The following is a 24,954-nucleotide window of genomic DNA, read 5'->3' on the forward strand; positions in this document are numbered from 1 at the left end:
AAAACTTAACTGCAATGTTTCTTTCTTATTTATGCTTGTTCAATAAAGTAAATACTATTTTTTAATTGAATTTATTGTAATGCAATATAACTTAAGTTTCTTTATATTAATTAAGATGTACAAATAGACCAATAAAAACATTTGTTACCGTTTTTAAAAACAAAGTTTACCTTTATTCATCTTCATTGAATATTATTGAAATTACTCATATGGCAATAATAGTCCCAACGAAAATTCCAATCTGGGTTAGGATGTTGCTTCCCACATTCTTCCAAAAAGACGTAAAGGTGAAAGAAGCAATATCCTAACCCAGATGTATGAACCCCTTTGGATACGTAAAAGAAATAATATAATATAGTATTGTTATATAAAAAATAAATAGTTAAAATATTCGTGTTAATTTTATTAAAATTGATTAATTGTAATAGTTTAATTTCTAATGAAAGAGTGGGCATTAATATCTATGGACATCAGCTCGGTGAAAATCTCTTTTTCTTCGGATAGAATCTTCCTTTTTCAAATTCGGATGAAAGTGAACCTTTAATTTGTGACATTTACTTATTGTTCTACAAACGTCGCAGTCGTCCTTGTTATGTGGTTTTTTTTTAAATATAGACTTAGGCATGTTTTTTTTTTAAATCAAAAGTTGAAAATTTATTTAAAAAAATTTTTTTAACAAAAAAAAACTTGTTTAAAAAAATTTTGATCACAACGCCAAAATGTTCTAAAAAAATAACTTTAAATTTTGATAATTTAAAATTTTAACTTAAATTAAATTTTTAATCACACAATGTATACCCTAAATTTACTTAATAAACTAAAGAATTATGTAATAAATTAGTTTTTCATTTCCATAGTAACACAAATGAATCAATATCTTAACAATGTAAATAATTTTGTCATGCAAATATATTGTTTATACATCTGTTTGATATTTCATATAAACAAGTGATTTTCCTGCATACTTCTCACTATTCCCCCACCAAAACCCTCACAACCACCACCCATCCTTCATTCATTGCCTTCTATGATCACACTCTAATATAACCAACTTTGCTCCCTCATCTTGGAATTTCCCTTTTTTCCCGGTGAGAAATTCCTTTTTCTCATAGTTCCTTTACATACGTAAAGTACCATAACCAAGTTAATAATAAAACTTTAACAAAAATATATTTACGTAGAATATTTACTACACATCCCTATCGTAATGAATTAATTTCTTAAGAAAGTTATATGTATATGTTAAACACTCTCCTCACCATTCGCAATATAATTTGACAATTAACAGATCACATCGCTGGCCTTCGAACCGTTTCATACAGCGATGCTAATAACTATTATATTAAATAAAACAATAGTCGTATATTACTGTATAGGGGTTGTTTTGTGTGTGTGTAAGTTTGTGTTGTATGTGTAAATGTGTGTTGAAGTTCTGAAAAGGACGTTTATTATTGTTGATGAAATATCCGGTTCGATGAAGTTGAACATACTTCATGTTGTAAATAGTTCTTGTACATTACAAAATAAATTGATGCTAACGGATATCAGCGTTCATATTTATCACTTTCATTATAATTTATTTTAGATAATTCTTCTGTATCATATGCAACAAGCAGTGGTCCCTTTTGTTTATTATAATGTTTATTATTATCGGAACAGTAATCTTTTTCTTCACAAGCTCTCCATCTATCAGTTACAATACGAGAGGTAGTGGTGAATCTCTTTCCTTTGCGGTACGGACTTTAACAGCGAAAACATTATTTTTCAGACAAGAAGTAGTTAGTCTGTTAAAAGTAATTGTATCCAACTGCATATTCAGTGAATCGTTACTTAAAGGAATCTACAAGTTTTCGTTCTTGTTTTGAAAACCAGAAAATACTGTTTCTGTTTGCCGATGAGACCGATCGAATTGCTCCCACATTCAAAGACACAATAAAATTTGTGATTATTCATCCGATCGAACATAATCTTTATAATTACATTATCACCATCTTTATCAAATACATGTACGCTAAGATCAACAATGTGTACATAACTGTACTTTAATTTGAAACACGTTGGTAGCAAATGTCGTTTACCAACCGTAACATTATTTGCTAAATTTTCTCCATAATACATACGACGACGATGTTAACACCAAATTTCACACTCGTAATGAGGTAATTTACAGCGTCTTTAAGGCTCTTATCAGTTATGAACAACCTTGAACATGTCCGAACATGGAAATCTAGGAGACGCCCGCACACATCTTTTGTAATAGCCTAAAGTAACTCTTAACTTCCTGTTGCAAAATTGAACAAAAGAAAATTAGCACAAGTAACTTATTCTAAATCTGATAACTTTTTGAACAAACACAATATGTCTTTGTCATTATTGAACGCATGATTAGTCTCTATGATTCTATCGTTTAACGTTTTTAATTTCTTCTATAAAAATATACGGATATCACACTCGATCACCAAAATCCAATTCATGATGCCTGGTAAATCATATTCCATATCTTCTACGTTCGTCTTATACAGTAGCATATTCGGTAACGTGTTGTTCAATTCGATTATTTAATTTGGGAACAGACGGTTAGAATATCTTTATGTGGCTTAAGTCTGTGATAGGACCTTGTAAGAAAGACACTGTCCGCAGAGGCGGAAACCTCCGCGATCCCCAGCTTTGTCTAGTTGCGATTTTTCCTTCTGGGCTATTTGTAAATCCCCATCCTAAACGATGAACTGAAGGCGAACATTCAGCAAGAAATCGGTGAAATTGACAACAATGTTTTGCGTCAAGTGACTCTCTTTATGATCATTCGAACAAAAAATACATCGCTGCGCAGGGAGTTTTTAGAAAAATCTTTTGTAAAAATATGTAAACTTTTGCTAATGTAAGTACAGAATTTTATATAATTTACGTTTTCGTTTTCTCATATCATTCATAAAGTGTCACACGTCGCAATTTTCTTTATTCTATAGTAGTCGGTTTTAAGTTCACTCGATTTACAGGTCGTCAGAAAAGTTTCCAGAGATTTAAAAAAATCGTATCTCAGAAACTACTAGACATAATGAAACGAGTATTTTTTTTATATTTCCCAACTGAAAAGGTTTTTTTACATATCTTAGAATATTTCAATATGAGCTCCACCGGTCGCTCTACAAACACCCAAACGATATTCGACTTCTGCTCACATCCGCTGGACCATCACAGGCATAACTGAGGAAATAGTAGCGGTGATCAGTTGTCTTAAATATTGTACATACCAAATTTGTTTCATTGTAGACGATGTGTTTAACGTATCCCCATAGAAAAACGTCTAGGTGAGTCAAATCAGAGCTTCTCGGAAGTCTAAGCACAGGATCGGCCCTACCGATCCAACGATTAGGGAATCTTTCAGTGAGAGTGCGTCGAACGCCTAGGTTAAAGTGTGCGGGCGCACCATCTTGTTGAAACATTACAGCAACGTTACTTTCTTATTCAATCTGGTCAAGTAGCGGGGAAACTTACAGTTGTAGAATGTCTAAATAAACATTTCCTGTGATAGTAGGCTCGTGAAAAAAAAAAAAATGGGCCGATCACACGATCGGACATAAAAGCGCACCACACGTTTATTTTTGGAAAATCTCTGACATATTTATTAATTTCATCGGGTTGCTGATATCCCCATATCCTACAATTATCCCGGTCGACACAACCATTAACATGGAAAGTCGGTCATCCGTAATCTTAACACATTTTAAAAATGTTTCGTCATCGTCAATGTTATTAAGCATCTTTTTACTTGCGAATTAAACACGTTAAGGACAATCCGTAGGTTTAAGGTATGTAAAAAAACTTTTTAATTTATGAATTTAAAAAAAAATACTTGTTTATCTCTAATAATTTCTGAGGTACGATTTTTCAAATTCTGCAACTTTTTGCGATGGCCTGTATATTTCTCCTATGATTTAATCTTTATTTTCACAAGCAGAGGTTATATTAATGGCTGGTCATATTTATTTCTGTATTACGAGATTAAAACTGCTTTAAAATACTATTTCATCATGAAATAAAATATGTAATTCAATAACGATTATTTATTTAATTCTTCAGTATCTTGGATATCACTGTCCCTTTCCATTATAAAATATTCTACATAAGTTTTGGAAATTTGAAAATAATGGAAATACAACCTCAACGATTATGTTTAAAAATTTTCTTCATAAAATAGTTTTTAAACACTTGTTTAACGTTTTATTATGCTATAAATATTTAACGTTAGGTGTCATTATAACGATAATAATACTTGATAAATTTATTCAAAGAAAATTATTTGAATTAAAAAAGTATATTCACATAACTTATATGTTTTTTATCCTGAATCTAATTTTGCTCCTATTTTACAGTTTTCGTTCATTAGGTTACTAGTATTAATTTTTTTTTTGTTTTATGTGAAGAATTTGCGTTTATTATGAAGTAAATTATGATAAAAGTATTAAAAATAAAATAAAAAATCGTGTACTGCTTTTAGTTGTATTGGATAGTAAGAAACAAGTTCATTAAATCCCTACTAGATAACGGTAGTGGTCTTTTTATACAATTGTCCCTGCTAACCAAAACCAACGTAGCGTTGCAAGACAATTCGTGCACAACTCTGTTATTTAGTTCTGTTCGGATTCTGTTGGAGTTTGGTTGTGTGTGTTGTATTAGTTCGTTATACGTTCTGTATGTGAGTTTTGAATTAAGTTTTTTTTGTTTAATTAAACAAAATTTTTAATTTGTTACCAATAATGTGCTAGTTATTAAAATTAATAAGAAATGTGACAAATTTAATAGTTGTGTTTTTTAATGATGTTAAGTAATGATGGGTTGGACTACAAGAAATTATTTAACTTCTGTTTATTTTTTATGTACGCTGATCATGTTTTTAAGCGGTATATTGGAAATGTCTTCTGCTAGATTAACGGGTAAGTTTTTGTGCATTTTTACACTAATTTAAAAAACAAAACAATGTAGAGCGTATTTTTGTTTTGAATTTTATAAAATAACCAAATACCGTTGAGTGTATGTAATTCAGCACTTCAAATAACGGTTTAATCTGTGAAAACGTGCATGATTCTGTTGTATATTTCTGGAGGATTTTTTGTTTATTTTAGAATCGGATAATTTATTTCTTAACTACTATATTTGGTAATATTTAAAAATATTGTTATTTCTTATTATATATTCTATCTATATATATTTTCAATCGATCAAAACATTAAATCGCTTGTTTAAAATAAAAGAGACAATTACATTTTAAGTTTTAGTTACAAGTACAAGTTTTTAAACAGCTTGTTTAAAAATATACAATATTAAATTAACTATATAATGTACCGTCTACTTTTACCTTGTTCCAGTCTATCTGGTTTACTTTTATTGAAACATTATTTTTGGTAAAGGAAAATAAGAAATATCTTTACAAAGACATTTAAGTTGTACGTCTAAGATAAAATGGTTCTATATTTATTTTTCTTTACTTAAAACTTTCGGGATAGCCTAATAAATTACCAATAACATTTATAAACAATATTATTTATATATTATTAATAGATTCTGTCTAGGTACGATTGTTTTTAGTTATATACATAATTTTTTACATATATATATATATTGTCATTTTCTTCTGCATATATATGTAACTACATAAAAAAAAATCCAAATAAATTTACATTTTTGGTGGGTTTTAAAGGTTGCCTATTTCTCCGTCACCTTTTCCGTCCGTCACAGCTAATTGTCTTTAAAAGCTTACCCCTTATAAACATGAAATTATTTCTTAACGATGACCCCTAAGCATAGAGGGTGTAATCTTGAGTTAAAAGAATTAGGGTTAACTGCAGCATATGGTCTTATTTGTTATACCACCGTCACTTCTAGTTCCTGCGTTTTTCCAGTCAACTCGGTGCATTTTAATTTATCTTATATGATTTATATTTTAACAGTTTTATAATAAAATATTATTCCCTATGAAATACTATATCATTATTTATGACGTCATTACCTAAGTACGAGGAAAAAGATTTGTTTTTGCAAACTTTGCAGGCATTAACATTTTTTAGCTGCAAAAACAATTAAATTTCTGACAAAATTAATTTTCTTATAAGAAGTAAATTTATATTTTTGTTTATTTTCTAATAATTTTTCAGATATTTATTGTTTTCTTAATATTCTCTAATAAATTAATCAATCATCAGTTCAATAAATAAAAATCTTAAGTTACAACAGAAGAGATGACTGCCCAGTATGTATGTTTGTTTCACCGTAGCAGCTCAACTGCTGAACCGATTTAGATGTATGACCCCTCGTTGTAATCCTTACGTTACAGGGAATGTCATAGGTTATATATATATATATATATATATATATATATATATATATATATATAATTTTACATTTTGTGTGTGTGTGTTTAAATAAATTTAAAAAAGTATATACATATACTAGATACAAAATTGTCACCCGCACGCACTTTAATTATCCTATATTAAAGAGCAACTTTAATTTTCTGGCATTCGTATTTTTAATATTTATCTCTTTTTTTTTCTTTTTTTAATGAAGTATTAAGGTAAGAATTTTTTATTAGATAACCTCGAATAAGCGTTTGAAACTATTGTTAGTTTTGTTGTGAAGCGACCGAATAAGACTCACCTCCGGTATCACCGTTAGGTATTACTTCAGAGAATTAAATGAAACAGCGATCTTGTAGCGAGTGAAAATGCCATGCCTGACCGGGATTCAAACCCGGGACTTCCGGATGAAAGACTCAGTACCTTGATCGGTTTATATTTCACATTTAAAAACCCCGATCGCAGATAATTTACAGGTTTCAACATTCTTAATCACAGTTTTATCAGGATCTGACTTATATTCATCGAATCAGAACGGGGGAATAAAAGATTCAGTTTAGATTAAGAGATGTGAGCGGCTTTAAGTTGACAAATTTAAATTTGTTTTTCACCCTAAAAGTACAAGATTCTTTGTTAAACAATCTCATTCATCCCGGAATTTTTTTGTATTAAATAACGTAACTATCAATCGTTTAATTAATCAGGTTCCCGTTAAAGGTAAACTTCGGAATAAAAATAAAAATTAAAAAATGTCTTTTTTCAAATCGTGACGTGAAGAATTTTAGTATTATTTTTATTTTTAATTAACGTAGCTTATTTTTGGTAAAAAGAGACAATCGTTCTTTTTCTATCTACGAAATTATTTATATTAAAAAAGGAAATATTCATAATAGTTTAATAAATTATTAAAAATAAACTTGTCGATGGTACTAATATGTTTTGTTTTAATTTTAGGTAGAACGAATTTTTGCTTCTACTTAACTTAATCTCGTGAATTTTAACGACTATAATTTGAGCATAAAATTTATGCGTATTATCGATTTGATAAATATTAATATTTTAATATCAAATGTTATTAATTTTCGTGCGATAACATTTCAGCCTTACGATAAAATATTCATCTATTATTTTACTCTACGATCACGTTTGAGCGCGTACAATTACGCGCTCAAACTAATTAACTTAATTTTGGGAATAGTTTTAAGTAAAGATTAGAGTTCCGTTAGTTTTAGTAATTTAGGAAATTTTATGTCTTATAGTATTTTTAATTATAAATTCCTCTTTTACTGAAAACTTTGGAAAACAAAATTATATATATTTTCCGATCTAATTAGAATTTATAAGTTTTTGTCGTACTCATTTTCTCTGTGTAAAATGAGCACGCCAAAAACTTTTTTTGTAATTTGTCATTGTTTGACATAAAATTGTAGTTAAAAATATTTTAAATTAACATTTTTCTCTAAAATAAAATGAAGCAGCTGCGTGTGTTGTACGTTGTCTTGGTAATAGAAAAATTTATAATATTAAGTTTGTAAAATCATCTGTTTATATAAAAGATACTTTTCTTTTTCTTTACATTTTCTGTTTTTATTTATAATTTACTCTTTTGAAAAAAATAATTACGGTATATTATTTTATAATCATTAATTAAAATTTTATTTTACGTTTTATTTAAATATATATATTTATTTATTTATTATTTATTTTATATATATACATATATATATATATACACTAAAATAACTGTAATTTTTACTGGAATTGACTTGACTTAAGTAGTCGATTAAAAAGTAAATGCAATTTAAAAAAAGAAAAAAATTATTAAACGATAGATAATTGTTTTTCTATTTATTTTTTTTTTCACTTTGTTCTTGAAAAAAAATTAAGGATATATACTAATGGTTTTCTTTCTTTTTTTTTCCTCATTTTAATTATGATCAGTAAAACCTTGTAATATTTTTTTTTTATGAGCTAATTTATTTATACGATCAAAACATGTTTAAAAATGAAAGTTTTTCCACAAGTCTTTCAAAGTACATAATCCATTTTCGCTAAAACTGACTGTTTTATTTAATCTTGACGTTTGATTCCATTTTAGAGGCTATTATATAAATAAAAAATGTAGCTGGCATCGCCGGCATATTTGAATATCGTTTGCGGTAAAATATTTTATTAATATATAATATAATTTCAATAAAATTTCGAGAAATTTTTTATAATTTGATATTTTTCCGGTTATTCTGTATTATTTATCGTTAGTAATTAACGATTTCAGTAATCGGTTGTAGTGATTTGCGAATCGGCTTATATATCAGCCGGTCTGGGTTTGATACCCGATAAGTCAGCCGTCCTTTTCATCTTAGTTTTTAAAATACGGGTTTTTAACACTAGTTTTGCCATTTTAATATTATATTAGTATTCACAGTAAATTGAAAATCACTTTAAGTTTGTTAGTGGAATTTTACTTTGCCGGTATCATAGCTCTAGGAGCTATGTTGCAAGAAGAAAAGTACGGTAATCAGTAAAAAAATGGGGTACGGGTTTTTTTCATCTATTGAAATTTCTTGATCCAGGAATCCCAAAAAACACAAAGAAGGGGTATAATGTTGCCTACTTTCATGTGACGGCGTATTTGAAGCTTAATCATTTTTGCTGCACAACCGATTTTGATAAAATTTTGTACAGAGACTCATATATAAATAAATGGGAAATGTTTTTGGTAAAATTTTGAAGTCGTTATCTTCATGGGTGGCGGGGGGGGGTCAAATTCTCACAATTTTGAAATCATAACCCTATTTATCAGTACATGAGTGCTTGATTATCCTAGCATTTAAAAAAAAATTGCTCCAAAATTCCTCCTTCCCAAAAAATCGAAAAAACTATCGTTTAATATACTGCATATGTTTTAACAAAATTTTATTTAAATGACTTCCTAGACATAGTGAAAAAAAAATACTTTGCGGTAAATATTGGTGGGGGTGAGCGGATCAAAGTTTAAAAATATCGATTTTTTTTTTTGTTTATTTAAACGTTTAACACTATTAAAGGTTTAAATAAACTTTTAGTAATAATATTAATTAAAATTTCATCGTAATTTCAAACTTAAAAAAATCTTAAAACATCATCCCCCAAACTTAAAAAAGAAATTTTAGGTAACATTTTATTGGTTGTACGCTTTTTAGTGGATGTTTTTTTTTTCTAGTTTCTTCCATTTAACATAATAAACGTGGGAAAATGAAAAAAAATTTCTGGGAAGGCGATTTTGAAGGTGGGAGAGCTTAAAAAAATTATAGTATACCGATTTTTTTAATTTTTACAAAATTTTTATTTTACTTAAATACATAATGATAATTTTACAATAAAACTTCATCATAAATTACCTCCTCCACTCCAAAAAAAGAGAAAACTTAGGTAACGTTTTTTACAATAACCAATGTTGGAAAAGTATTACGACTTTGTCGTCAGCTTTTTTTTTTAATGATAAAAGCTATGTGAGAATTATAATTTCTAAACAATATTTTGAACTTTTAAAAATATTTTCTTAAAATTTACATACATCTGATGTTTTTTCGCAGTATTGAGATATAATTACGAATTTATATCGTATTCATTAAAATTCAAAGTTTATTATTATTATTTAGTTAAAAAAACAAAGTTTAATCGTTTGTTTTTATCTTACTACCAAATTTAAACTGTGTTTTTAAAAAATTAAAATTAAAACTAGGATCTGGGTAATAAATTGGGTACTGTTTACATAATATATTTATTTTTGGTCAAAATCCGTTATATGTCCACAACGCTAAAACATTTTTCTATAGATACGAGGGTTATTATTTTTTTCAAGGTCCGATCGGCCACGAAATTAAAACCGTAGTGAAAATAAATTTTTTATTTGTAAGAAGTACTTACATAGTTACGCTATTTCTCTACGTAGTCGCCACTCCGATTTAGACATTTGTCGTAGCGCGGTACCGACTTTTCAATACCCTCGTCATAGAACGGAGCCGCCTGTGTTCTCAGCCGTGTTTCTACGCCGGTCTGCAGCTCGATGTCTGTGCCAAAATGTTGTCCTAGCCGGCATTTCAGGAAACGAATCTCTCGATACAGAAATTGTGAACCGAGGATTTTCTCGAATCGCTTCATCCACTCGCTCAACGGGATCATCGGTTGACACTCGCTTTCTTCCCTGACCGCCTGCATCGTGAACATCTGTACGTCCTGTTTTAAAGTTCCTGCACCATTGTCGCACTTTGCTGTCACTCGTTGAAGTTTCACCGTACACATTACTTATTCGTCGATGAATTCCAGTCGCATTACACCCCTCGGTCTGAAGAAATCGAATTACCGCACGCACTTCACATTTGGCGGGAGATGCTATTGTTTTAGACATGTTTACGTGCTAGCTGCGTGTTTAGAAATAAACGAAGTGAGGCGGCGTGATTGAAGGCCATACTAGACACGCTGCGCAACACATATGTGCAAAGATTCATACGGGTTTTTCGCGGGTTTTTATTTCGCGACCGATCGGACCTTGGAAAAAAAATAACCCTCGTACTTTATTAAGTTAGGTTGGGAGTCGAGTTGAAAGCGAATAGTATGGCGGATGCGTGCTTTTGGTGCTCCGAGTTTTTCGCGAAATTTAATGGTAAAAAGTTAGTTTTCTTCAGTTTTTCTCAGAAGAACTATTAGTGCTAAGTGCGGGGAACGATTTGATGTATAATCGATAAACGACGATTGACTTAATCGTTCATTGATAACAGTAGGTCTACGCATCGCCGTACGTCGTAACTGGTCGATCTTAGTAATGATAACGATTCATTTTTAAGCCTATTACTCTTTCTTTCTTTTTCCTGTTTAGCCTCCGGTAACTACCGTTTAGATAATACTTCAGAGGATGATATGCATGAATGTAAATGCAGTGCAGACTTGTACAGTCTCAGTTCGACCGTTCCTGAGATGTGTGGTTAATTGAAAACCAACCACCAAAGAACACCGGTCCGCGATCTAGTATTCAGATCTGTGTAAAAATAACTGACATTACTAGGACTTGAACGCTGGAACTCTCGACTTCCAAATCAGCTGATTTGGGTAGACGCGTTCATCACTAGACCAACCCGGTGGGTCAAGCCTATTACTCAGCTCTGTCCTAGTGCTTGTTGTGTTAACCGTGGCTTTGCCTACGGAACTGTTAACCGTAGTCAGAATTTTATTGATCCGGTAACAGGCGTACACACCAATACAGTGAACAGTATGTGGGGATGTGCCTAAATCAAGTTTTATGCACCGCTTTGGTAATCATTCACAGATGCTGGATAGTTATCTGTGTGAATTTGTGGCGTAAACGACTTCCAGCAGAAGCAAACCCATTTCAGATAAAACTTCAAGATATAGCTAGTTATTGGCAGTATATACCGCATATGACTAGTATAGTGGTCATAATCAGTGTTCCTTATCAGGTATATAATGTATTTTCAAGATTTATGTTTCAGTTTCTATTTACGGGGTAGTTTTTTTATTGACTTTTTTAAAATAATATAATATATAACTATATTACATAGTTTTTATATGAATGACTGAAGAGGTGAATATGTGCTTAAACCTAATTAGTGTAGAATTGTTCCAAATATTAATATAATTTATAATATTTGTCTCATAACCTAAAGTTGTGTAACATATTATCGGTATAAATTATATTCATGTTAAAAAATTAAAAAATAGCCAACTTTTGATTACGAACAGAGACAGTATAGAATTTCAGTCGGTTAGTCTGTTTGTAGCAGCTAGCTTTACAAAGACAATCATGTTAAACATACGCATTCGATCGCTGCTAGACTCGCTCCATTCCTTACAGCTTCTTAGAACTTGAAATAAATTAATATATTGATAAACAATATTTTTAAGAAAGTCTAGTAAAATATGCTCCGTTTCTTATATATATATATATATATATATATATATATAAAGAAGAGGGTTTTTTTGTCAATTGACTTGTTTAACGCAGCTCTCCAACATTCCCTATCTAGTACCACTCGTTTCATTTGGTATACCCTTACATCCTACATCTCTAACAGTTTGTTTTACATATACCAAACGTTGCCTGCCTGCACAATTTTTCCCTTCTACCTGTCTCTGCAATATTAAACCTACTATTCCAGGATGTCTTAATATGTGGCCTATAAGTCTGTCTCTTCTTTTAACTATATTTTTCCAAATGCTTCTTTCTTCACCAATTTGCCGCAACACTTCTTCATTTGTCACTTTATTCATCTATCTGATTTTTAACATTCTATAGTATCATATTTCAAAAGCTTCTAATCTTTTCTTCTCAGGTACTCCAATCATCCAAGTTTAACTTCCATATAAAGCTACGCTTCAAAAATCTTTTCCTGACGTTTAAATTAATTTTGATGTAAACAAATTATATTTCTGACTGAAGGCTCGTTTCGCCTGTGGTATTCGGTATTTTATATCGCTCCTGTTTCGTCCATGTTTAGTAATTCTACTTCCCAAATAACAGAATTCTTCTACCTCCATAATCTTTTCTCTTCCTATTTTTATATTTAGTGGTCAATCTTCGTTATTTCTACTACATTTCATTACTTTTGTTTTGTTCTTGTTTATTTTCACGCGATAGTTCTTACGTAGGACTTCATCCTACGTTCATTGTTTCTTCTAAATCTTTTTTAGTCTCGGCTAGAATTACTATATCATCAGCAAATCGTAGCATCTGTGTCTTTTCACTTTGTACTGTTGCTCCGGATCTAAATTGTTCTTTAACATCATTAACTGCTAGTTCTATATAAAGATTAAAAAGTAACGAGGATAAGGAACATCCAAGTCGGACTCACTTTCTTATTACGGCTTCTTTCTTAAGTTCTTCAATTATTACTGTTGCTTTTGGTTCCTGCAAATGTTAGCAATTGTTCTTTTATCTCTGTACTTGAACCCTAATTTTTTTTAAATGCTCAACATTTTATTCCAGTCTACGTTATCGAATGCCATTTGTAGGTCTATAAATGCCAAGTATGTCGGTTTATTTTTTTTAATCTTCCTTCTACTATTAATCTGAGCGATAAAATTGCTTCCCTTGTTCCTATACTTTTCTTGAAACAAATTGGTCTTCTCCTAACACTTCTTCCACTCAAACAAGAGGTAGTAGACAAAACAGAAATTACCATGAGAAGGATACTAAGAAAGATATTTGAACCAAGGAATATGATTGAAGGTTGGAAAATGCGGTAGAGCAATGAACTATACCTCAAAATATGTAAAATCACAGACCTTATACAAAAACGAATACAAACCTTTTTCGAATTTTACAAAAATTAAGTCTAACAGACTAAGAGGTTCTTTGACAAAGGTAATGAAGATAGAACTAACTCAGCTGCTTCAAGTAGATGAAAAAAATCTAAGATTTGATGGTAAAAATAATACAAATTAGAGAATCTAAACATATTTAGAAATACAAGATGATGAACAGATCCGGAAAGGAAATAGAGTATAGAAATAAGAAATCGTTAGAAGAGAGAAAAACAAAACAAATTGAAAATTAAGGACTGTTGGACGAATAGGAGACCAAATCGAAATTAACCGTTTTACCGGTAACCGTTAGGATAAAAAATATATATACTTTTACTTTAGCCGCTTGAAAGGTATTGTTATTCTTCAGAAAATATTTTACAAACTTAAGTAAATGAAATTTCCTTGTTTGTAAAATAAGTTGGCTTATTTATTTTTTGTATTTTATGTGATGATTATCGAGTTAACCTTGATATATAGGAATGTAAAATATTTTTTACTCGTTTATATTATTAATGTTTCTGAGAATTTTTATGTAAGCCTCAATCATTTTACGAAGGCAATTATTTCTGCTAGGTAATAAATAGTTAAGGTGTATTTCATTAATCTTTAAAAAAATCACTATGTAACATTAGAATGCGTTTATGAATTATCGGTTGATATATATAACGCTTACCGTCACATTTTCCGGAAGGCCGGAAAGTATGATAGTATTATTATCTTTTTGAATTAAATCATTTTTTTCCGGGTGAAAAAGTTCTTGAAATTTATAATTTTAATGATTTACCAAATCAAAACAAATTATAAATAACTCGAAGTTTTCTTAAAATCTAATGTGTTTAAGCGTCCAAAGAATTTTTATTCCTTGAAAACAGGATATATTTAATCTTTACGACTAAAATATTATCATAACCTTACATAATATAATTTATTTTCAACTCTGTTTGCGTATCTTGAAAGAATTCAAAGGTTAGTTTTTAAATTTCATATCGCATGGATAATGTGGCACCAGGAAACGGGAAATTATGAACTCTCACAACAATAAAAAATCTGATGTGGATACCACATGACTTCCATGTACGCCTATTAAATTACATATACAAAATTTTATTACATATTAAAATTTTATTTCATTACTAACTTCTGATATTTTTCGTATTTTTTTATTGTTATTATTGAATTATTATTTATCGTATATTTTTTTTACAATCACAGTTTAATAATTATTAATAAATCATTATATTTAAATTTTAAATAAAAAGGAGATGAAGTCTGATTTAAACCGATGTGCCTTCCTCTTATAAGATCCAAATATTTCATTAATTAAAATCTTTTTTGAGTATAACTCTGACACCGATGAAAATAAGTACCACTTATGATATATAGTTGAAAAACTCCAAATGAGGGCTTATTACTGCAGTTGAAAAAGAGTTCAAAATGAAGATGTTTTTGGATTTTGTGCTTTTTTGGACACTTTTGGTTAGCTGATTGCAATTAAAAGGGGAGGTGCACAACTAGATGTTACAATAGTTCTAAATAAAAAAATTTAACATCCTACTGCTAATCGTTTTTGAGTTATGCGAGATACTTACAGACGTCACGCCGAAACTAGTCAAAATGGATTCAGGGATGGTCAATATGGATATTTCCGTTGAAATCTGTAAACCGAATTTTTTCGCGATCACAATACTTCCTTAACTTCGTGCAAGAAAGTGAAAAATAAATTTACAAGTTTTGTTGTTGAAAAAAAGTAAATTACATGCCATTAAGTTTCTCGATACAAAAAATTTCAATTTCTAAAAACAATGTCCGTAAGATGATGGCCATTTGAATACTGAGATTTTGCATGGCACTTTGAAACACTTCCACGGGAATTCATGGGACCACGTATTCTGATGGTTTCAGTTTCTATGCGACTTTAATTTTGTAACGGTGAAACTTCAGATCACCGTGGAGTATTCAGTTCAGTTTAGGTTCACTGTTGTTTCCTTGCCGAGTGTAGCGGGCTCCTTCCGATTGAGGCTCGAACTGTTTCGATGTTTTCTGCGGTTCGTTGGCCTCCTGGTGGTTTCGTTTTCACAGCTAGATCCGTCTCCTCGAAATTCTCAACCCGTGTTTTGATGGCGTGGCAAGATGGAACGCGATCATGACGTCCTAAATTGTGATGACGTCAGAATTACCGTTGAGCAGCAGCCACACTCTCACCGTTCTTGTTAAATGTCATCGCGGCAAATGCACGTTGTCTACCGATTACTTATTCACGATTACTAAATGGTAGGTAGTTGTGCAAAGACGAATGCCGCTCCCACTCATGATGAAAGTAACAAGGTGTCGCACACCCAACGTTGCGCAGCGGCTCGTCCCAAAATCCTTTTCCCGCCATGATGTTTAAATTCGTTTATGCGGTTGGCGCACAAACAGAAGCAAGACATCAATGTGATTAAAGGCAGAATTAGACAAACTTTTGAAACATAAAAGAATAATATTTATTGACGTATATGAAAATTGGCGTCGAAATGTGGATTTTTACTCTAATATTTATAAATAGGAAGGGCCGTACTCACGTGTGCGTGTACACGCACTTCCAAATAAATATGGAGTGTAGGTTTTTTTGTTTATTTTATATAAAATTTAATCGACTGTATGTGGAGTCGAGAATTATGATCTGAATGATTAATTTCGTTTATTTCTTAACGATGTAATTTTTTCTAATAATGTTTCTTAATAAACAATTTACCTTGAATTAATTATTAAAGTACTATTAGATACAGAGCGGTTCAGAATAATTAACTTTAATTATTTTAATTCAAAATGAAAATATAATGGAAACGTTTTATATGAAATAGAAAATAAAATAGTTTTCATTAACATAAAAACCAAAACCGACCCTTTTGCAAATATAAATAAAAATAAAAAATGTTAACAAAGAGGACAAAACCGACTAGAGTTCGAAAGAATTCGAAAGTATCCAAAATAATACAACTACATGTCTTATTGCCAATTTTTTTTTTTGCATTTAAATATCAATATTTTTTCCAATAAGAACATTAAATAGAAATTGAAGTAGGTTATTTAAAAAATTAGTCAATTAAATGAAATTCTATGATAACACTTCGTATATTTTCGTATGTTGTAATACACATAACAGATAAAGTAAAAACTCTTAGAAAAAATTTTTAGGCAAACTTAAATAAATTAATACTTCGACTAAAACCTATATTAAAAATGAAACATCAAAATACGACGGACTAGATTTTTAAAGGAATTTCTTTCAATAATTCTTTTGCGATAATATTTTTAATTAAACTAAAAAATCATCAATTCCGAAGATCGACCAAAATAAATAATATCAGATCTTTATTTATAAAATTTTGAAATATGTTATCTCCCATTTAGTTGATTTTCCATTTTAACAGCATTAGTTTCACATAATAAATGGAAAATAATATTAGTAAAAAAAATATGTTATGATTCGATACCGAACACCACGAATAGCAAAAGGAGTCGTTACCATAGAGCCACACACGCTACACGAAGACTTTGTGTCAGTTGCACTTCATAAGATGTGTCCCCTGTTTGTTTGTTTAGGTTTTCATTCATTATTTTGAATTTTATCTTAATTAACAATCGATTTCAATACTCTTATGAATCGATAGACTCGTATAAAATATTTATTTTTATTAAGGATTATTAAAAAAAATTTTTTTATTATTTTTAATAAATATTACGACTTTATCAGTACCAAATAATACTAATTCATATTGAAAGTGAATAATCATTCATAAATATTCTATTGTTAGCTCGTTAAATCATTATCATGTATTTAAAATTTTGTAAAATTTTTGTAGGACTAACAACTTTTGTCCCAAAATCCCTTACTTATATGTTCAAATAACCCGGTAGAAAATGAGATTTTGGGACGAGCGTATTCGCATGCGCGCCGAATACTGTGCGCAATGCTACACCTTGTTACTTTCATCATGCTCCCACTTTTCTACAAGTTTCTCAAGGCTGCCACTACTACTTTCAAAATTTCCCGTTTCCCTGTCCAATTTTCTACATCCTTTCCTATCAGGTACGGAAAGATCATATCTGTTGTAAACCGTATTGTACTATTATATTATTAAAGCATGTTTATTTCGTTCAAAATAATTTAAAATATTTATTTTTAGTTGTAATCTTAGAGAAGTAATTATTTTTAATATTATTTAAAGCTTATTATTAAATTTGTTTACCGTGAGTGGATATGTTTATTAAGTTTGTTAAATTATGAAATGTTTTTTTAAAACTTTCATTTCCAATAATGCTAACTTTGTACTGGTTTCTAGTAAATCAGTGGCGGTTCTTAGCTAAAATTAGCGGGTGTGGCTGCTCCAGAAAAATGTTTTCTGGCCTTTTCAAGACCGCGGTTAAAGTTTCCTGTAAAATAAAGGAACCGAAAGAAAATTGATCAAATAGAATAGCTGGAAGCAGGATAATAATCTAATTCTACACGTTATCACATTCAAGAATACGGTACACGTATTCGGTTTAACCGAATAAATAATAAAATGTCAATACAGATAATATTTTTTAGTATTATTAGATAATAACTTAATAGAATGTCCGGTTAAAAACACTGTAGTCCAAGGTGCTTAATTGAAATTTCTACGTACACACAAACAAATACATAATTATTTTTTACTAATTAACTTCTTTGTCTCCCTTCCAGCGTGTTTTTGGACAGATTTGGCAATCAAAGAGAACTTGCTTTCCGCCGTATTCTGATCGCTACTGAAAAAACAACTAAACCGCTTTCATATTCCTTTTATCGACTAAACTAGAAAAGAGAACGAACAAGAAACCTTCCATACAAAAAAAATCTACCTTCCACCAGCACGCCAGGGTCGGTACTACGGGAGCGACAGTATCTCTCTCCCTCGCAGCCTCGCGTGCAGCTTCCTATGTGCGCATGCGCATAACAGCCAAACACCACGCTGCTGGAACTGTGAAGTGTACAGTTCCACACAAAGATTTTTGTATCTTTTTTTTATAACCCGGGGGATGGCTACTGACATTAAGTTTAAGGATTATATATTGTACAAGTATAAAGAAGAAAGGACTCATTCTATTAAATGTTATCGATAATATCAAATGGAAGTAGGGGGTGCTGCAGTTCCACAGTGTCTATACGCGAGCCGTCACTGTAGTCAATGCCGGGCTACCGTCGATTTATCTCTTCTTCTATTTATAATGAGCCAAATATTCCTTTATTCTAACTCCAATATTTCTTTTAGTTTTCCCTAGGTATACTAAATCGCAATTATTGCCGTAAAGAATCAATTAATAAATGTGCTATTTAACGACTGTAGTTTTCTTCCTAGAGCAGAAGCCAAAATTTCCTGGCTATAGTCATTGTACTTTTTAAAGTTTTGTTTTTTTGTGTCCAAAATGAATAGGGATTATTTATATAAGGGTTGTGTCAAAAATAATGCCCAGTTTATTAAGTTTCAAAGAAAATTTTATTTCTATACACCAGATCACGTTTACAGCTCGTTAATATAATCCATCATTTGTAATGCACGCTCGCCAACGGTCTGGAAGCTTTTAGATTCCTGTCACGATACGACCTTTGTTGAGATATCGAATTTCCTTTTTTAAGAAACTGAAAATGAAACAGGAATAGCAAAAAAAACTACATTACACAGCAACATTTACATTTTAATAGAATAAAAAGGTCATTTACATTTTGCACATAAAATGGTCGCAGCGTAATGTGTGCCGTTAGGACTGAACGGTCAAAAAGCGACGGTTCTCGAAATCGCACGAGAACTACTCTCAAATTACGGAAGGGACTAACCTACCTAAACTGCTAAAACTAATTCTGCGGAACGGTTATTTCAGCTTCGGAAAGAAATTTAATCCCGGTGAACTCATCAGTGCTGTCTAGTGGATGGCGAAACATTTTTCGAGTACGATCGATAAAAATATCAGGACAAAATTCACAGTATGCAGGCGCGCATTGTCATGCAAAATTAACACACCACTGTCAATTTTTCTGAACGCGAGTTTTTGAAATTTCAGTCGAAAAATCTTCCGAATGAAGTTTCTGTAGTAAATAACAACCGTACTAATAACATTTGGTACTCTATCTGTAGCAATAACATCATCTTTATCTTAGGCGAAAATTATCATTTGCTTTGCTTTTGATTGCATGCGACATTTCTTTGGTCACGGAGAATGTTGAATCGTTTAAAGACTGTTTTATGACTTCAGTTCTGATTCAAAATCACGTATTCGTAGTTCATTAGTAACGATTATTCGATTCTAAAACTGCTCGCCTTTCTCTTTCCTAACGTGTAAGCAGTTCTCTTGTGATTTCAAGATGCGTCGCTTTTTGGTGGTAATTTAGTCGTCGGAACGGTACCCATCTCGCGAGACCTTTGCTGTAATTTTGTTAAACGTTTCAGAGTACTGTAGTTTTTTGGTATTCCGGTTTCATTTTCGATTTTTCTCACCGTCATGTGATCATCTACATCAATTACCGTAGTAAAAATAGGAATGCTTGTGTCGTTTTAGCAGTAGACGAGGGGTCAGAGCGCGGCTCATCTGTTGTACTTCTTTTGCTCTCCCTAAACCTTTTACGCCAACGCTGTACGGTGGTGCGATTTACAGTATCATCACCGCACATCCTGTAACTATTGATAAATTATTAGCGCGATATTGCAGCTTAAAATTTCGATTTTAATAAAAAGTACGCGCTTAGCTCAAAGTTTTATTATATGACCGGAGTTCACTTCTTCCTCGTCTTGGACTGTACAGATATGTTAGACACTTAATATACCCCGAATAGCTTATACGGTCTGCTTCCTGACATTTGGCCGGTTACCAGTAGTCGTAACGTGTCTTCGTTTTGCGCGCGTGCGTACAGTGCATATTTTTGGAATAATCCTAGTAGATAGTTGAAAGATCTACTTTTTTACCGTTATGTAGAAAGTTCATCGTTAGTAAAAATAAAGAACCATTACCTAATAATCTTTTAAAATTTATTACAAATATTTTACGAAAGATTTTTATTAGAAGAACATTAAACGGTTATCCCTATTCCCTGTTAAATTTGTTTTAAGAGCGGTGATATCTTTTGATCGGTTTAAGAATTCACGCTACCTTTTATTTTTCTCAAAATAAAGTTTTGTCTTATCCAACTACATATAGGAATCTTTAGGTCATTGTAGGCGTTCTAAATAGTTTTAAATTTGGCTCAAATATTTCTATATACGGGACATTTATGCTATTAAAATTTGAATTTATTCAGACAAGAGGTCGGATATTTACAGAATTTTTTTAATCTTTAATTTTCTGTGGAGGCATAGCAGGAATTTGAATTTCAAACTTTTGTGAGTTGTTTAGAGTAATGAAATTTTATTTCGATCTATCTTATCAGTGAGAATATAATTAGCTTAATTGTTATATAAAATTTTGGTTATATATTTCCAAGACTGATTACTTACTAAAACTCATGAAACTCGAAAAAATATTGATCCATATAAGTTGTAAATTTTTATATTTTAGTCCCCGATCCTTCAAGAGGATACGGCTGTACCAAAATAATTACTGTATTTAGATTTTGATTAAAAAAAAAGAAAGAAAAAGATTTTGATTAATATTTCTAAACTGGCTTAACCTTTAAGCCCCAAATTAGACTTAAATTAATTAATGTACACGAGATTTTGATAATTATGTACAACTAGTGGACCAGTCAATGCTTCGCTATTGATAAATTTGAGTATGAATTAAATAAATTTTATATTATATTTAACAATTATATTACGAAAATAATAAAATGTACAACTTCAATTCAATATAAATTGTATTTCAATTAAATAAATCAGTCATTGCTCTGGGATGTACGATGTTTTTGGTGATTCCATCTGATATATATATATATATAAAAACAAATCGACTGGTTTTCCTACTTGGAGCATATAAATATTAATATTATTATTTATTTTCTGTTTAGCCTCCGGAACCACCTTAACGTATTACTTCAGTTACTTCAGAGGATAATATGTATGAATGTAAATGAAGTGTAGTCTTGTCCAGTCTCAGGTCGACCGTTCCCTTGAGAAGTCGGGTTGATTGAAACCCAACCGCCAAAGAACACCGGTATCTAGTATTTAAATCCGTATAAAAGTAACTGCCTTTACTAGGACATTAATGTAAATATTATTATTTACATTTGAATAAATAAATAACCTAAAACTTCTTTTACTAAATTTAATATCATTATGTATATCAAGAGATATCGTCTATAACGATTGTCATTGCCGATTGTTATCTATGTCTATATCGACTTACTTAGACAGTTGTTATGCGATTAAATATCATGTTATTATTAAATTATTGCAATAATACGGTAATGATAACATTTAAACATTCCCCGGACAAATGATAATAAATTGTAAATTTTCAGCGAAATCGGTTAAGTAGTTCTTGAGTTTAAATTAGAGTACACACAGACCGAAGATGATCTTTTATTTATATAGATCACGTTTTATTTTGATGAAATTTGTAATATATCTTATTTAGGATCCAAATTATTTGTTACAATTGAAATTATTTGTAGGAAACCTCTTTCATTTGAGTTACGTCCCTCGTAAATTATAATGTACAGTCACCAAAGATTTCGTAATTCAACACTGAACGACCGTAATATACATTATTTTGTACTAAATAATTTGTTTTCACTGAAATTATGTTAAGAATGAGATTAGATTCACTTAAGACTAAATTAAGTTAGGTTATACTTAAGGTGTGGGTTTTAGTAAATATTTTGCTTGGTTTAAGTGAAATTTAATTGAGGATAGTAAGGTTTAGGTCAAGGTTAAGGTATAATTAGGCGTAATAAAGTATAAAGTTTGGTTATCGTTGACCTCTAAATCACCTTATATCTCCAGAACTACTAGATAGATTTTGACAAAATTTTGCCAAATTACTTCTATATATGGGGCAATGATGTTATTAAACTTTCAACTTAATTGGTGAAGTGTAGAGCAAGGTCACCCTCAGTATTTCGCTTAATTAAAATCGTACTTTTGAACTCAAAAAAAAAATGTTTTTGCGAAATTGCACCACCAATCCAAAAAATGCTGTTGTAGTCGTTTGCTACGTTTTAACGTCACAATTGAGCGGTAGAAATAAATAAATGAATAATATTTGAAGTGTAAAAATGTAGCTAAGTCTGAACGGGTTCTCGATCGCCCGGTTGACTCGGTATCCAGTGCGTTAAGCCTCGCGGCTACTATAGTCTTCCGACCGTACAAGCGAAATTTGTTCTATGTAAGTTGTGAAATTACGTTAGTTTAGTTAATGCCCACCGTCGCCGCTAGTACCGCCACACCAGCGCGAATTAAATACGGTATGGGCGCGCGTGCTTTAATTAGAATCATCGAATTAAATAAACGAAAAAGTATTATATTTAAATTAGCCGATAAATATTTTTAATTAAGTCGTGTGTGTAAGCCGTGCATCAGAAACACCCTACAGTTATAGGACTTTCCCGGAACGCGCTAACGCCGCATTACGGAAAAGCCCTACAATCGTGTTATCAGATTCTTTTTTACACGAGGTAAATATTGTTATATTCTGCACTTTTTATCACCCGGTGAAATATCGCAAGCACATTTGGAAGCGCTCTGTAGAAGCTGGTTTCTGAAATCGTTTTCAATTTTATATCTAATAATTGATTTGATCCGTTTTAAGTAATAATGATAAAATCTTTAATATCTAAAAACTCTACGGCGTGTTTAATATAAGGGCGAAACCAGGAAAGTTATTCAAACGTGTGGCGAAGTTTTACGATCAGTACAAAGTTGTTTTTTTTTTAAATATTATTGACGCTTAAAAATATTCAGTTTTTAGTGTTTCAGATTTTGTATTAGCTATTTTAATTTATTATTATTTTTTGTTTCTTTTAATCATTTTCTATTTACGAATTCAGTGTTATTTACCGAACAATAAAAATAGTCGAGTAGTTAGATTTCAAATCTTTTATGTTATTATTTTCTTTTTTTAGGGTTTTAATGCTTTTTCGTTTTCCAGTACATTAAAGTAATTGTTTAGCATTCGTCTTTATTTATATGAAGTAAATCGTACAAAACCGTATGGTAATTTACTTATTTTTACGATTTTCTACCTTAGAAAATTTAATTTATATATATATTATTTATTAGACCGGAATAAATAACATTTTTTCGACGGTTAAAATGTACGTACGAGTATGTGACTATTATAATTTTCTGTATTAATAAATATGAGTAGGTTATATTACATAATGGTTGTTAAAATGATCGAAGTAGACATTGGTAGTCGTTGCAGCCTACTGATTTATTATAGTATTATGTTGTTTATAAAAAAGAAAAATTGTCACGCAAGGTAACTTTTAGGTATGAGTCATTCAAAGAAAAAACGTATAGTTGTTATGGTAACGGTGTTTACGAAAGAGGGTATTGGTTTTATTGTTTTCATGATAATCTTATCAAATGCGGGCATTACTTTAAATTATTATATCGTTATTATTTGATATATAATAGTAAGCGATGATTTTTTTCTTATAATGGGGATCCTTAGATCAAGGTTCTATAATGCTAAGTAGATCGTAATTTTTTTAAATTTATTAAAAAGTTATTTATTTATTTAATATTTTTTAAGTTCTGTTAAGTAAGGATTTTTTTTTATGCGAGTCAAGTAGTATTTTTAATTCTTGATAAGAATCGGTTATAAAATTAAATGTTGTGGGAACTTCTTTCTCTATTACCGGTTGTGGTAGTTTTTAACGTGTTTTATTATTCTTACTCAACATTTCCACCTCTCTTTTAATTTTTTTTCTTGACATTTACCGCTACCTCATCGTATGACAACAGTTACTGCTATTTATTATACAGAATTTCTTGCTTAGCGTTTTTTAATGTTATTTAAAGATTTTTTTTAATAGCGATATGAACTCTTTTTAAACCTTTTAATTTTGTAAATTAAAGCTGAAGTTATTATTTTTTTTCATAAGATTTATATTTTTTAATATAGAACAAATTTTGTATTCCTTTGATTTTGGTAATGCTAAATTCATTTGATCGAAACTCTTTTAATCAGATTTTCAATTTATTATTATTTTTATATTTTAATCTTTTTTTATTTTTTTTTCTTCCTGGTGAGGGGAGGAATGCTATTTACGCACTGAATGTCGGACTCTCTAACAGGTTCCGCTAGATTTAGTGAAAGTGTGTACGTAAACCTGCGCCCTACCGATTAAACCTCAACCTCATCG

General features: G+C 30.5%; 1 protein-coding gene across 2 annotated transcripts in view; it reads left to right on the top strand.

The window, feature by feature from the left end:
* The first annotated feature begins 4,643 nt into the window (after nucleotides 1-4,643).
* T48 (FU domain-containing protein T48) overlaps nucleotides 4,644-24,954 on the top strand; it is a 476,986-nt gene continuing 456,675 nt past the window's right edge. For both annotated transcript variants that reach the window (XR_012757635.1, XM_075374926.1), the window contains exon 1: nucleotides 4,644-4,934. Coding sequence is in view for 1 of the 2 variants with exons in the window: in XM_075374926.1 (XP_075231041.1) it covers nucleotides 4,829-4,934 (106 nt within the window). In the remaining variant the exon portion in view is untranslated. The remainder of the gene's footprint in view (nucleotides 4,935-24,954) is intronic.

Source organism: Lycorma delicatula, chromosome 9 (genome assembly GCF_047948215.1).
Source record: "Lycorma delicatula isolate Av1 chromosome 9, ASM4794821v1, whole genome shotgun sequence".
NCBI classification, from domain to species: domain Eukaryota; kingdom Metazoa; phylum Arthropoda; class Insecta; order Hemiptera; family Fulgoridae; genus Lycorma; species Lycorma delicatula.